The sequence below is a fragment of the Rhopalosiphum maidis genome, chromosome 4, assembly GCF_003676215.2.
Source record: "Rhopalosiphum maidis isolate BTI-1 chromosome 4, ASM367621v3, whole genome shotgun sequence".
NCBI classification, from domain to species: domain Eukaryota; kingdom Metazoa; phylum Arthropoda; class Insecta; order Hemiptera; family Aphididae; genus Rhopalosiphum; species Rhopalosiphum maidis.
The window spans coordinates 25961704-25978730 of record NC_040880.1 but is presented as its reverse complement, the minus strand read 5'-3'; the positions used below and the strand labels follow the sequence as shown (position 1 = coordinate 25978730).

The following is a 17027-nucleotide window of genomic DNA, read 5'->3' as shown; positions in this document are numbered from 1 at the left end:
TATATTTTCCTACTGTGTTGGTCTGTTTTATTGTTTTCAACATGGACTGAGTTTCAATGTCCATCATTCAATATATGTTTTGACTTCTGCCAATTATAATCATAATATAGATATTACGAGTCAATATTAAAAAAATACATTTTTCTATAATGTATTAAGATATTTTCAAGTCAATTATTATTAATTTATTAATGGATTAATAACTTATATAACTTCAAAATAATAATAATTAAATATTGAAATTTAACAGAAAGAGTCTTGGAATTTAATACTTAGATTAACAATGTACCAACTTATAATAAAGTAAAGAATCAGAATATCGGTTAAAATTAGAGAAAAAGAAATAGAATGCAATTTTTGTATATTGTAAATCAAGTTATACAGCTACAAATATAGCAGATGATTTTAGTTCAGTGTCCACATGTTTAGCTTCAACCTGTAATTGATCTCTGCAAATAATAGAAAAAAAAATGAATGCAATTGATTATACACATTGTTAAGTAATACTTACACACTGGCAGTTAATGTAAAAGTAATTTCTCCTTCTGTTTTAAGATTTATATGTGCCTAAACAAAAATTAATAAAATAATATAATACATTTGAATCTATTTCAAATAAACTTACTTCAGATTTATTACTCTTGTTATTTCCTGATGTAGCTATAAGAGTAATATTATCAACATTAGCACTAGTTGTTATACTTTTAGTACTAGGTAATATTTCATTCTGATCAAAACTTAATGTTTCTCCACAACACTAAAAATAAAAAAAAAACCATTAAATAAATTATATGATTGTTATAATTTTATCAGAAGATTATAAACAAAGAAAAAAAATACTAACATCAATTTCTATTAATTCATTTAATGTGTGAACTTCTGTTGTAGGTTCTGGTAAATCATCATGCATATTCCAATATTTTGCTAAGAAACTAGCTTGCACAGCTGCTCCATAAGCCAATACTTCGTCGGGACTAATACCATTTGGTATGTCGGCATGTGGGAATAAATTTCCAATATAATGTTTTAACTTCGGTATTTTGAGTGGACCGCCACAAAGTAAAACCTAAATTAATCAAAATATAAAAGTATGATATTCACAAACTTTAAATTGTAATCAAAAATTATATAAATACTTTTTTAATATCTGAACTCTTAAGATTAGCTTTTTTTAAAACAACTTCAATAGGCAGAGCAAAATCAGTCAATAAATGAGCAATTAATGATTCAAATCTTGCTTGTGAAACCATGGCAGCAAAATCAACTCCGTCAGTCAATGATTCAATAAATATGTTTGCTGTTTTTAATGTAGACAATAAATGAACTGCATCTTCAGTAGCTCTTTGTAACTTTGCTGAAGCTCTTGCATTTTCTGAGGGATTTGATCGATGTTTCCTTTAACAATTAAAAATATAGATACTCTAGCTACTTTATTAAGTTAGAAAAATACCTTTTTACTTCTTCAATTAAATGAGCTTTCAGTGTCTCTATTAATTTATATCCTCCAATAGCCTTAGTATGTTCAGATGCTACAATTGACACTAAACCAGAATTCACATATAAAACTGTAGCATCACAACTAATACCTCCAAGTCTATATACTAAAATATACCTGTAATTGCACAAAAAAAATAAAATTTAAAAACACATTAAATTTATGTATATAAAAATGTAAAACAATTCATCAATTGAGAACAGCTAGGCCAATTTTTTTGATTGTTTGTAATTGCCAGGAAAAACTCTTTTTTTTTGAGTATTTTCTTTTTGGCAAAACAACGTTTGCCGGATCAGCTAGTACTAATATATTATTACATACGTATCATTTAAAGGTTCTGTAACATTAATTCCATAAGTAAAAGGAGTTACACTTGGAGCATTAACAACTTGAAGCACATTCCATCCAGCTTGAATTGCTGCGTTTCTAACAGATTCTCTGCTGGGATCATCAAAAAATTCTGGTACAGTTACAACACAAGAACATTTTGTATCTTCACTGTGAGTGGCTCTTTTAGCAATACCTAATTAAAGTAAAAATATCTATTTGAAATAATAAAATTATAGAATAATGGCAACTATTTTAATAATAATGAAAAAAATAAAATAAAAAAAAATATATTTTAAATGTACCTACCGTATAATGTTTTATATATATTTGATTCAATGAACTGAGGAGAGTAAATTTTTTTTTTAGTTTCCAAGGGTAGTTCATATGCAAGGTGACCTCCATCCTCAATAGTTTTGACTTTATTATTTTCTATAAATGAACGTTTTTCATTTTCATCCAATGAAAGGTTCATTAAACGATTATTAAAAGTTATTGTATTTGCTTGTTTTGATATAAAACCAGTTTTTGCAGCATTTCCAACAACCTACAAAAAATTTGTAACAAATTTATAAATTAAATTGTAATTTACAAATAAATAAGACTTACAGTTTCTTCATCGGTTATAGATACAATTGCAGGTGTTATTCTGTCTCCAGCTTCATTTGCAAGAACGTCCACTTTACCTTCTTCCTGCAAAATTATTACAGAAATATTTTGAAAACTAAGGACAAGCAATACTGTATAATTCATTTATTGAAGAACGCTTATAATTTCAAAAGATAATAAACATTTTGAAAATTGTAATTTATACTTTTATGAAAGAAGAATATTTTTAAGGGATTCAATATTTAAAAACAAAATACTCCACAAAATATTGGTTCAGATTACACGCATCCAAAATTCAATAAAAAAAAACTTTAAACAGAAAATTAAAAATATATATTGTTATAAGAAAGTCAAAATATAAAAAATATCTAGTCAAAAATGGAATTTTTGTCAAACATTTAGTGTTGAGTTTATTTAGTGTTGATATTAATTTCAATAGCGTCATAAAAGAACTTAGCATTTCATATATAATGTAATGAAACAATGAAACAACTATACCGAGTGTAAATTTTAAAATAGTATTTAGATCATATTTACTTTAGATATAGCTATTGATGCAGTTGAGTTTCCAACATGTATCCCAAATACAATTGAACGTGACATTCCTAATTAAGTAGTTCAACAAATACAATAACAAATTATTCTATAATACTAAAAATTACTTTTTAATCAGAATTTAAAAAAAATATAAAATAGTTAATACAAAATATTAAAATCTGAATGTTATACTAATACAAATCACATTATACTATTTTCAATTTTTCAAACAAACTCGACATAACCTATAACTGATAACCGCAGTACTACCATAAAAGATAAAAAAAGTACCTACTGCAGCAAGCTAACATGAACCACAGAGTAATTACTCTTTACCGCGAACTGAGCGTAATACAAAAACACGCATCATAATTCATAATATTATATATTATATATATATATATGTGTGTTTATTTACCTATTATTACAAGGGTCAGAGGGTATAATTTTTTTTTTTTATTCCATTTAAAAACAAAACCCATAATTTTCTACTTAGACAAATTAATTAAAAATCTGCTCAATTCTCAATTTGCTCATATTATTGATTAAATTTCTTTGAATTTTATAAAGATATGTAAATTTAGAGAATTTAGAGAATCTAGTACTAGTACTATAAAAGTACTAAAGTAGTAAATATGTGTAGTACATTTATAATAAGGCACCTATTAAGAATGCTTTTAAAATTGTTTATATAAAAATTGCAAATACAATAACGCTCCGTATTATACAAGTAAAAATTTTTATTACATAAAAAAATATAGATAGATACTTGACTGTTCGTATTTATCATATTTTGTATCAATTATCTTAAGTTATAAATGTGAATTATGTGAAAAATTTGTATGAAATAAATCAAGCTAAATGCTAAGATTCTTCTGACAGAAGAAGAAGAATACCTAAATATAAATTTAAAGAGTATTATACATCATAGTACCTAATCGATGTTATTAGTATCAGTTTATTTCAGAATATTTATTATTATTTTTTAATTTATCAAATTTAAAATGTGTCTGCATATTTCATGCTATTATAAACTCTAAAATTACAAAGATAATTATATTTTAATGTTATTAAATATTTTTATTAATAATTTAAATTTAATTTTGATCTTCGTCTGAGCTGATATTTGATAGGGGAAATTTTTGAGGTACCTAGTCGTGGTATTAAACGTAGGTTTTTTTATTTTAGTTCTCAGGATGTATAATCATGGTCCATCAGAAATGTTGACATGGTGTGGACTGTGAACATTTTTAAACTGGGATTTTATTCAGTCTTGGAGAAGTATTCTTGTGTCGTTATGAATTTTCCTATTTCTTATGAACCATAGGTCTTTATAGTCATATTCTCAAAAATTTATTTTTAAGTTTGGATTTTGTTAATTTTGGCTGAAGAGGCTATAGTGCCCATATGGTCATATTGCGCATATTTTGAACTATTTTGATATACTACAATTTGTAAACTCATGGACCTTTATAGTCTAGTAACTTATTGTTTATATTATTTGTTTGACCTAGGTACCTAATACCTATATTATTAGTTTGGATTAATTGATATTTTTTTAGTTTTTATCTATGTTTTACCACAATAAATTTATTTTATTTGTTTATAATTATACAAAAAATTGACTTAATTTCTAACTGATTAACCATGTACATAATAAATGTATACTGCAGTCTGTAAGTTATACTAGTTATAGACGATTATAGTTAAAATATAAATATTAAATAATTATGTCCGTGATTTTTCAGAACACATATTTCATGGTATATCAATAAAATAAATGACGTATTATATTATGTGGTGCCACGAAGATATTGCACAATTGGTGCACACATATTTTGTGAACATACATAATATTTATATTTTTAGGATAAAAGACTATTGGAACAAATGCTTTATGGAACTACAGATATTGTCCCGACATTTATCTGTGATAAGCGATAACTGTATCTGTGATACCTTTTTTAGTTTGTTTATGTTTGCTAACTGCTAAACATCTTGCTGGTTCCCACTGTATAATGTGGTTTAATGTATACTTCTTATTTTTATATGTGATGTTATATCTGTATATCGTGTAGTAACTAGTAAGTTCTATTCAACGTTTTTGTACGTTTGAAAATCAACAATTCAACCAGTTATTACTTAATTTTATTAATATCCTTATTTTTTTGTAGATACATTAAAAAGTCTAAACATTTTATAATTGATACTTAATGTGTTGTTATTATCTTAAAATAATAACTATTTTTAATTGCGTTTAAATATATTTTTTTTCAACTATAAATATTGGATAAAAACAATCACAATGACTGATTCTAAGCAAGCAGTAGTCTTAAATCTTGCTCCAACCATTGATCAGATCAATGCTGATCGTATTACACAGGTATATAAAATGATTTACATAATATAGTGATAATATTTGGATTAAATTCTTACTTTTTGTGAATATGAATATATTTGATCCATTGATTTATGAGTTAACTTTCATAGTTATAATTTATAATTTATATCCAAAAAGTAAACATTAGAGTAAAAAATATCCAACAAGTTCAAAGTATTTAAATTGAAAGCAAATTGTTCTTTGTGTAAATTTACTTAACTTTATTAGTTTTTAATACACTAGTATCTAGAAATTAAATATAAGATATGTAAATTAATGTATTGAATAGCTCTTACAGAGCATAACATTTCTCTGGAGTTATTTTTCAACTTATTAGGAAAATGCATAAATTTAATATTTTTAGATATAGATTTGTTATTGACAGAACCTATATCAGTAAATACTAAATGTGTGTAGTTTTATGAACTGTATTTTGTTAGAATATTATTTATTACTATCGATTGCAATAATATTCTTAACAATATACTCGTAGCTATATAATTTACTCTTACTAACTAGAACGTTTTTAAAAATAATTTTTCAATCTGACAATTTTTGGGAACTTAATTTAGCTTATTAAAATTATAATAAAATTTTACATCTTAAATTTTGTAGTTATCATCAAAATATTGGGCACCAAATTTACATTCCAATCAATACTTACCTTATGATGCCAAGGTTGTTGAAGATATTTATAATGAAGAGATCTTTAAGTCTAAGTAAGTTACTATATTTAAATTTCTATCAACATTTAGATATTAAACAAGTATTGATTAAAGCTATTGTTCAAGTAAAATTTTCCTTTGGATAAATTAATAAGCCACATGTCCATTTCCCATATGTGTTGTATCTTGTATTTTTCAAATTTACAACGTGGTAAATTTGCTTTCATTTCAATCCATTTTGTATTTGTCTTAATATTATAAACTATAATATATCAATTTGTTATAATTTATAGTATTTTTACCTATTATTAACTTATTGTCTTCATTTGTTTGCTAAGACTGCATAAAATATCCCTTAACATCTATCATTAAATAATAAAATAATTAAACTGTTCTAGAAAGCAAGTTCAAAGATAAAGACAATTACAAACTAAAAGTTATCAATTACAAAATTGAAAACTTTATAATAGTTTCTCAATATATTTAAACATGTTTTTCTAATGGAATGAATAGTAGTGTCAATAGTAACATATTACTTAAAAATACTGAAAAACTAACGTATGTTTTCAATTTTATTATTGATAATCATAAGTTTGTATTGGTGTTTTATCTTGAAACTTATTTCCAAGGATTGTTTTAATTATTTTCTTATTTAGATACATACATTTATATTTATTATTATATCTTAAGAAAACATGGTACCCTTATTTTTTGGTTTAAAGGCTTAAATAAATGTATAATTTTTAAGAAATTTAATATGCTATACAATATATTCAATTTTTACTAATGTTTTTTTTTTCTAAAAAATTTAAAATAAAGTTTTTTAATATAGAATATTACCTTGCACTTTCCCTTGTCATTAAGTATATGCTTGACAAATATTTAAATAAGCATCTTATTTTATAGTACACTCATAATTTTAATATTTTATTTTTTGTCTATTTGCATAACATACATAAATATATCTTTAAGATTATTATTTAGGTTATTTTTATACTAAGGGATATCCTATAAGTACTAAAATAGTTATAAATTAAAAAAAAAATTTATTTTAGTTTTTCAGTTAGACGAATTATGATCTTGGAATTTAGCCAATTTTTGGAAAATTATTTGTGGCCTAATTATGTCTCTGCAAATGCTACTTTTGCACATATGATGTCTATTGTTATAATGTTAAACGAAAAATTTCGTGAACGTGTAGCACCTTGGCAGGTTAATCATTATTTATTTCTATTTATATATACAGTATATTAGAAAAATATATACATATATTCATTTTTTTAGGCCTTAAAAAAACAACCAGCTGAATTTGATGGTTTTATTGATCAAGTTTTATGTGCCAGTCTTTCTGATGACCACAGTATAAAAGAACAAATAGCTTTAGTAGTTTTTTTAAATCATTGTTTTCAATGTATGGAAACTGATTTAGTTAGAAACAAAATGAAAAAACTTGTGTCAATATCAATTTGGTGTAGTTTACAAGAAGTATGTATTTTATAAATATTATAGAAATAGTGTATTTGAAGAAATAGTTATAAATAATCTATCCGACCTTATATTACATATCACCTTTATTATATCTTGTCACTTTCTATGATTATTCAATTTATTATTCAAATCTTTCATAATGGATTGATGAGTTTCATTTTATCAACAATTTAAATATTAATATTAAAAAAGTTGTTATTATTTTCTTATTTGTAAATAAACAATGATAATACATTCTATTGTATTGATGTGAATAAATCAAAATGAGTGCTTAATACAAATGTCTCCAACCTTTTTAACTCAAAGCACACTTAGTAATTTTTTAAAAATCTAAAGGCACCCTATGGCCTATTCTTTACTGAATACGCAATAGTATTATATTGTCTATTTATATTTATATATATTTTGTAATTTTGATTTTATTTAGATAAGTAGATTAGTCTTTTTTATTACTCATGTTACTATATTTTTCATGAAATTGTCTATTCTTAAAAATATATTTCAAATAATTTTTCTGCACTAAATTTAAGTTTATGGCACCCTGGTTAGGAACCTCTGACTTAATATAATAATTAAATTTATTGAATATTTTTCAAAATTATTTTTTTATTAAATATATAATTTACTAATAAATAATTTTGTTTATTTTTAATAATTATTAACCTATAATATATTTAATTTATTTTTACTTTTCAGAGACGAAGAATATTGGAATTGCGTCAAGTACCTAAATGGCAAAAATTATGGAACCGATTACAAAAGAAAGATAAAGAGTTGTCATTAGAAAATAGACTAAAAGCAGATCTTGAAAGAACATTTTTACATAAATTGTGCATTAAATTTATCAATATCTTAGAAAATATACCATTAGAAGGTAATTTTGTAAATTTTTATTGCTATAAATAGTTAATAATAATATATACTCAATAGTTAAACATATTTATATTTTTTTTATTAAAATCTATCTTAATCAGATATTTTGATACATTTTATTGAAATAAACTATAATGTTTAGGTGATTTATGTGTGGACCATTTAAACTATTGTGAAAGATTTTTGGAAATGCTTATTGACTTGGAAACATCGTTACCTACAAGAAGATTTTTCCACGCAGTCTTAGATGATGTTCATTTAATTAACCGCTGTTATTTAGCAATGTTAAGCAAACGTGATGAAGGACACCTTTTCAAACAGGTCTGTTTCTTGATGTTTTATCATTTACAAAAAATATTAATTGAATATGTTTTTAAACAGCTTTTAGATATATTAAAATTTTATTTCCATTTTGAAATTTGTCAAGCAACTGGTGATCCATTAAAAGAAAACGAAGTGATGCAAGCACATTACGATAAAATTATATCATTACAAGTATGGATTAATGATAATAAATATATTTGATAATGGGAGGGAAAAATATATATGGTAGTTACATGATTAAGAAAACCACCCATTAGTAAAATTTAGCTTTTAATTATAATATTAAGGGAAATTAAACCAAAAAATAATTTTAAAAATTTAGTTATTAATTTGTTAATTAATCTTGACAGTATTTGATATTTAAAGGCTTGATATAATCTTTAAACAATGTTTATAAAAACTACCAAATATTTTTAAAGTTCATACAAATGTAAATGTATTATTTAATATATTTTTTTGTATATTATTCAAAAACCATTTTTAAATTTTGTTGATTAAAATAACATTAAAATTAATATAACATTTTTATTTTTTCAGGCAACATTATTTGGAAAATTTACTAAATTACAAGACTTTTCATTATCTAATATTAATGCTATTGATAAATATGATTCTCTCATTAAACATTTCAAAAATCTGAGGTAAATTTTAAATTAAAACATTACTAACTGTTTAAATTAAGTTATTTTTTATTTAAGTATTATTAAATCTAATTAAATAGTTTATTTCTATAGAGATGTTACATATTGTATATTTTTTAACTGAACTAAATTCCCAAAACTTGGGAAATATATCAAACCAATATAATCAAATTCGCAACTCAGTATATTAAAAACTGATAAATAATTAATTTTAACTTTAATTTGAGTCCAATATAAAATTTAAATATTTGATTTAGTTTTGGTGCAAAAAACAATGGAATTTTGGTTTACCTAAAGGAAATATACCACAGCTAGTTAAATTTTAAAAAATTGGTTCAAATGTATAACTTACTTTATTAGTTTTTATTAAAATTTGTAAATTTCTTTTTAATGTATTTATGTAACACAGTAAATTCAACATTATTTTAGAAAATAAAATAATAATCAAAAATGTAATACAAGAATAGCCTTGGTTTGGTAAAATAGATAAAGTGAATTTAGTTCTGAAGTACATGGATAAATCCTTTTTAAATTAAAAATAAGGGTCAATAAAACTTATATTGTTATCTTAAAAAGTAATGTTAGATTCAGTACTAAGAAGAATTTAACCTAGTTTTATTTTTATATTTGTGTCATGAGAAAAAAGATATTTGAATATCAGCAAGGAAAGGAGGCTAGGATTTTTTGGAATTTTTTAAATACAGACATTAATTTTTCGATATCTATAACCATTTCAATGTACTTACTTTATTTCAGCAATCAAGAGCTTCAAAATATTGCTATGGAATTAAATTTGATTCCTGACCAAGAAAAACGTTTGACTGAAAATTGGTATCGTTACGACTCTGAGTTTTTACTTTCTTTACTGGTATGTATATTTCATTAATTTTTTTTATACTATATAGTAGGTTAAAAAGCTATTAACTTATAAATGTTATAGTTTGATCTATAAATATATGCTTGAACTATAATGACAAATGACTTAATCATTATATGATATTTGTATAGCCTATATCCTATAGGTTAGAATTTAGGATGGGTAACATTTCAGTGTAGTCTTTTTAGTGCATGACAATTTAGCGGTGACATTATAGTGCGTATATGCATGTATTAATTTAATACATTTTTTATACTATTGGTATAAATACTATAAGGATTTTTTAATGATGAATTAAAATGTGTATACTTACCTAATCTAACCATCTGAATGTACTGATTATTCTTAGTTTACTAACAAATTGTCAAATTATTTTAAATTTTTGTTGTAATATTTATAGTTTTCAAGTATGTGGTGTGTGCAATTATAATTTAAATTTAAATTTAATCTTTCTATTTTCATGTAAATTGTGTATGTATATTGATTATTTATTAGTTATTATGTACTATTATAGTTCAGAAATAATTTTTGATATAATAAATATAATATTATAGAATTTATTTTTACTTATATGATTAAACTTTATTTTAGGTATCTCGCCATGAAGCTAGAGAATCACAGTTACAAATTTTGAATGGAATGCCTCTTTATCCAACAGAAGATATTATATGGAATGAAGCTGTAGTGCCTACTGAATATTATAATGGCAACAAATGTTTGGCATTACCAAAATTGAACTTACAATTTTTAACTCTCCATGATTACTTGTTACGTAATTTTCAACTATTCAGATTAGAATCTACATGTAAGTTTTATTTATAATTTTTTTTTAATTTGTTAATTAATATTTTTACCTACTCCTAATTCCTATTAGGTGATATTTGTAATTTTGATAAAGACACATCTAAAATATATCATAATTATTCATATGGCATTTAACTATATAAGCCATAAGGTAATAAAACTGTGCTTCTAATTTAGACAAATTGCTAAGATTAAAACTATGGTTACTGTGGTATGTAATGTAACTATAAAAAAAAAAATAATAATAACAACATGCAAACTATGGAATCATGTGACATATCATATATATTACTTGTTTGGTATTTAAAACGTAACTGAATTATAAACAAGGTATTGCATCAGTATCATTTATTTTGGGTTTCAGGATTTTGATGCTGGATGAATATGAGTATTTAAGCACCAGAATAAAATCATAAAATAAATTCTTAGGTGCTCATAATTGTTATATAAGTTTATATTATGGGTGTACACTGAATATTGTTAACTATTGAATCCCGGGTAAATTAAATTTAAGTACTATGTTCTTCATTTTTTTTATGTGAAAGATATTCCTTTAAATATTATTTTAATTCATGAAATATTACTGATAAATATGTAGTATGATTGTATGATATTAATATGATAATTAATACTAGAAGTTAATTCAGATAATTTGGAAGCAAGCCGTGAGGCCCTTATTATTATTGTTAAAATATTATAATTTAGTAATGGTCATAATTTGCATCAATATTAAAATATCTATAAAACACTTACTATGTTGTTACCTTTAAGTTTGATTATAAGATAATTCAAACATGGGTAATATTTTATTGATGTTAAAATACTTTACTGTTGTAAAGGTATATCAAATTTCATAAACTAAATAAAAACTATTGACTAAAATAATGATTCCTAATAAGGTTTTACAAAAAAATATTAATAAACAAATACATTTCATGTTTTATATCTTTTGTAGATGAAATCAGACAAGACATAGAAGATTCTATTACTCGAATGAACCCATGGTAAGTAATGACTTTTTGATTGTATATTAACACGTTCACGTCCGCGTACATTTCAGAAGTCAGAGCTACCAGCCGCGTAAATATTGATAATATTACACTTGTGAAGACCAAGCAAATTATAAACATAAAAATGCCGAAAAATCAAAACCAGCTTTTGTTGTTCTAAATGTTTTGATAGTTATACTGAATGACCATATTAAGTGAAATAATCAGTCACAACCAGTCAAATATTTTAAATAACGAATAAAAGTAATTATCCTATGACGACTACGGTTCGTCATCGCTTGTAGCGCCTGAAATCGAATGACGATTACGCATCATCATTGGAGCTGAACGTGTTAATTATAATGATAATATTTATATTTCTACTTATTATTTGATTAAATAGTTTAATTACTTAAATTATCCAAAAAGAAAATTATAAGCAATTTAAAACAATCCTATTAACATAAATCAATATTTTTTATTAATTTAAGCAAATCTGAAGATGGAAGCATTTACTTTAGTGGTTATTCCAAGATGGCATTACCTATTGATAATTTTTTGGTTGTAGAAGTTGCAAAACCCAATCTCGGTAAATAAAATAAATTCATATGCCTACTTTCAATGGTATAATTTATTTTTTATTTTTTATTTAAATAAAATGTTTTTTTTTTTTTTTTAGGTGATTTACAGCCTTCCAGAGTTCGAGCTGATGTTATAGTTACTTTAAATGTGAAAAAAGATATTCAAGAAGAATGGGAAAACCTTCGTAAACACGATGTTTGTTTCTTATTAACTGTAAAACCAATTTTACCTATAGGTAAGATAGACATTAGTATTTAAATGTTATATACGTTTTTTTTATTAATATTTATTTATTTTAGGATCTCGAATTGACTATCATAAGCCATTCCTTCAACAAACCGCAATAGTCTGTGTTAGAGGCTGTGAAGTAGAAGGTATGTTAGACAACATGGGTCGAGTAATTGAAGAAGGACCTGATCCAAGACCAGTTTTACCTGGCCAAAAACGAACATATCGTGTTTGGTTGGATTGTAATCAATATCGCACAGATCTTGATAATGTTGCTGCTGGAGAAATTGTATATATATTTCTTTTTAGTTGTTGAATTATTTTCCAATCAATAAATATTTATAAATTATGTTTTATGTTAAGGATGTTTATGAAACTTTCAACATAATAATGAGAAGAAAACCTAAAGAGAATAATTTTAAAGCTGTATTGGAAACTATTCGTCATCTAATGAACACTGAATGTGTTGTGCCTGAATGGATCCATGATATTATTTTAGGATACGGTGATCCATCAGCAGCTCGATATGATAAGTAAGTTAATACAATAATTTTTGTTTTGTTTTTTTTTTGAAAAATGACTATCAATAGTATGTACTGAACTATAAGCTGAAGAATATTTATTTCTGAAAATATCAATCATATCAAATTGATTTAAAACTAATTAAATTTGTTTTTATTAGAATGCCAAATAGAATAAAAGTAATGAACTTCAATGATACATTTTTGAACATGGACCACTTGTTATCAAGTTTTCCTAATCATCAAATAGTTCTACATGAGAACAATCCCGATAAAATGCTACCACCGTATCGGTTAGTAACAACTAATTTTTTTTGTGTATTTAATATTTTAAATATATATAATAAAAAAAATGACAATTTTTTTATTTATTAGTATTCATTTTCATGAAACTACTGATTCAGATGGTAAAACTTTAAAAAAAGCCATTGTACAATCTGAGAAAGTTGTTAACAGAGGACCTTACAAGTTTAATCAACCTAAGAAGTAATATTATATTATTAATGTTAAATTCTATAAAATAAATTTATAAACATATCTTATTTTTATTAGAAATATGATTTATTTTACACCTACTCAAATTGAAGCTATATATTCTGGTATGCAACCTGGTCTTACTGTAGTGGTTGGTCCTCCAGGAACTGGTAAAACTGATGTGGCTGTACAAATAATTTCAAATTTATACCATAACTGGAGGAATGAACGTACATTAATTGTAACACATTCTAATCAAGCATTAAATCAATTATTTGAAAAAATTATGGCATTAGACATTGATGAACGGCATTTATTACGTTTGGGACACGGAGAAGAAGCTTTGGAAACAGATAAAGATTTTAGTCGGTAGGTTTTTTTAGTAATGACTTGGAATAATTTTTAACAAATTATAAATTAATTAATGCCAATACAATATTTAAATTAAAATAATTTTTATTTAGGTATGGAAGAGTAAATTATGTTTTATCAAAAAGACTCCAGTTGCTAAATGAAGTACAACGTTTACAAGACTTAATGGATGTAAAAGGAGATATGTCTTATACTTGTGAAACAGCTATGCATTTTTTTTGGTCCCATGTGCTTCCCCGATGGAATAAATACTTAACAACATTGAAAAATATAGAAGAAAATTCGGATGGCGTAAGTTAAATTAATTAATTTTAATCAGCATATTAAACACTAATATTTAAACTTGTAGGCGATCTCAATTAACATTGTCAAAGACAACTTTCCATTTGATCTTTTCTTCAGTGATGCTCCTCAACCATTATTCAAATGTCAAAACTTAGAAGAAGATAAAGAAATCGCTAGAGGTTGTTTTAGGTATGTACAGTTTTTATTTCCTTATAAATATGCATTGTAGTCATATATGACTATGTCATTTAAATTAATATAACTTAATTACCTAAGTATTTGTTAATAAATTATTATTTATTATATTAATATTATATATTTTCTTCAATAGGCATATCAAAAAAATATTCAAGCAATTAGATGAGTTTCGAGCTTTTGAATTACTTAGAACTGGTTTAGATCGTTCTCGGTATTTATTAGTAAAAGAAGTTAAAATAATAGCAATGACATGTACTCATGCGGCATTAAAGCGTAAAGAGCTTATAGAGCTTGGTTTTAAATATGATAACATACTAATGGAAGAATCAGCTCAAATTCTTGAGATAGAAACATTCATTCCTTTATTACTTCAAAATTCTGATGATGGATTTAGCCGCTTAAAACGATGGATAATGATTGGTGATCATCATCAATTACCTCCAGTTATTAAAAATATGGCGTTTCAAAAATATTCTAATATGGAGCAATCATTATTTACTCGCATGGTAAATTTAGGTGTTCCTACTATTGATTTAGATGCACAAGGACGTTCGCGACCTAGGTAATTCAAATTAAACAATATATAATATTTTAAAATATATCAATTAAATAATTCATAAACCTTTTTACTTTTAGTTTGAGTCAATTATATAATTGGCGCTATAATAACTTAGGAAATTTAAACCACGTGTTAACTGCTCCAGAATATCATAAAGCAAATGCTGGTTTTTCTTATGAATATCAGTTAATTGATGTTGGGTTGTTTAATGGTGTTGGAGAAACTGAACCAAACCCCCATTTCATCCAGGTTAAATATTCTATAATTTATATTATATTAATATTTCATTAATCATTAATGTATACAATTTTTAGAATTTAGCCGAAGCGGAATATTGTGTGTCAGTTTACATGTATATGAGACTAATTGGTTATCCTGCTAGTAAAATTACTATTTTGAGTACATATAATGGTCAAAAACATCTGATCAGGGAAATCATAAATATGCGCTGTGGTTCTAACCCACTCATTGGTTGGCCTCACAAGGTAATAATTAAAATATTGCTGCTCTTAAGCAAAGTATTTTTTTATAAAAGGTTTACCATTTAATTTTCAGGTAACTACAGTAGATAAGTATCAAGGTCAGCAAAATGATTATGTATTATTATCATTAGTGAGAACAAAAACTGTTGGTCATTTAAGAGATGTTAGGCGTCTTGTTGTTGCTATGTCCAGAGCAAGACTTGGTTTATATGTTTTTGCTAATGTATCACTATTTAGCAATTGCTTTGAATTATCGCCGTCATTCAAACTTGTATGATTATAAATTAATTAACTCTGAGTATCAATTATATTATTTTTAATTTGTCTTTTAGTTAACAAAACGGCCACTAAAATTACATCTTCTACCAGCTGACTATTACCCTACTAATAGAGTACTTGATAGTCCTATAGATGCTCAAAGTCAAGTTTTTATAGTACAAGACATGCCTGAAATAGCTAAATATGTATTTGATTATTATTTACAAAGAGTTCAGGAACTAAAACAAGTTCACCAAGTATGTTCACATTGTATTACTGTTTCAACACATCCTTATATTATTTATAATTTGTTGTTACTTTGTACTATAGGAAATTAAACCTATGGATGATTGGATTAAGCCTGGAGAATCAGTAACATGTGTAGAAAAAAAAATAGTTAAATCTGAACATCCTGGAGCAGATTCTGATTCTGGAGATACCGAGGATGATAATGAAAACGACAGTGCCCTAAAAGATGAAAAAGAAAATATTGGACCCTTAGAAATGAATGAAGCACAAAAAATGGACGTAGATGACATTGAAACATCACCAAAAATTAATAAAGCTAATGTTTTAGAAATGGATGAAGCTATGAAAGAAGATTAATTGTGTATGACTTAATTATTATTTTTAAATGTGTAAATAGTTGTGTATATAAAGAGGAATATGTATTTTTAATTTGATAATTCATTAACTGATAATAAGCACTTTTTTTAATAAAACTATTGATAAGAATATTTTTTAAATAATTTTATTTTATAGATGATTATTTCATGAATTTCTCACATTAATAATTGTGTATAAACTAAATTTATCTAGTATTTGTCATCCCATTACAATTTTTTCTTTTAGAATTTTAATTTTATTTATATGGTAGTTCATAAAAATAGAATAATAATTATTAAATAACCATTAAAAATTAATAAATTAATAATACAATCGTTTACATATCATAAATATAAATTGAAGTAAATTCCAATTTAAAAATTATGCATTTAATATAAAAAAAAAAAAGTTCCTTTGTTTACTTCAGATAATTATAATGGTCAAACATTAACA

The 17027-nt window shown here is 24.5% G+C and overlaps 2 protein-coding genes across 2 annotated transcripts; one reads left to right on the top strand and one right to left on the bottom strand.

Annotated features, from left to right (window-relative positions):
* Positions 1–344: 344 nt before the first annotated feature.
* On the bottom strand, positions 345–3203 carry LOC113548249 (heat shock 70 kDa protein 14-A-like). The gene is made up of 10 exons (XM_026949033.1): positions 2969–3203; positions 2432–2515; positions 2132–2369; positions 1817–2018; positions 1451–1612; positions 1137–1395; positions 845–1066; positions 626–757; positions 512–567; positions 345–449 (listed from the first exon to the last, which is right to left on the bottom strand). Exons 1-10 carry the CDS (start codon positions 3032–3034, stop codon positions 377–379), a joined length of 1494 nt encoding a protein of 497 aa, XP_026804834.1. The 5' UTR covers positions 3035–3203; the 3' UTR covers positions 345–376.
* Positions 3204–5273: 2070 nt separating this feature from the next.
* Positions 5274–16705, top strand: LOC113548759 (RNA helicase aquarius). The gene is made up of 26 exons (XM_026949806.2): positions 5274–5351; positions 5964–6067; positions 7069–7225; positions 7298–7498; positions 8198–8375; positions 8517–8695; positions 8756–8869; positions 9236–9339; positions 10096–10207; positions 10808–11021; positions 11976–12024; positions 12501–12598; positions 12689–12826; positions 12891–13108; positions 13183–13352; positions 13502–13633; positions 13716–13826; positions 13893–14183; positions 14279–14477; positions 14536–14660; positions 14803–15231; positions 15306–15477; positions 15543–15713; positions 15784–15981; positions 16043–16225; positions 16299–16705. The coding sequence occupies exons 1-26, from the start codon at positions 5274–5276 to the stop codon at positions 16572–16574; spliced, it is 4401 nt and encodes a 1466-aa protein (XP_026805607.1). The 3' UTR covers positions 16575–16705.
* The last annotated feature ends 322 nt before the right edge of the window (positions 16706–17027 follow it).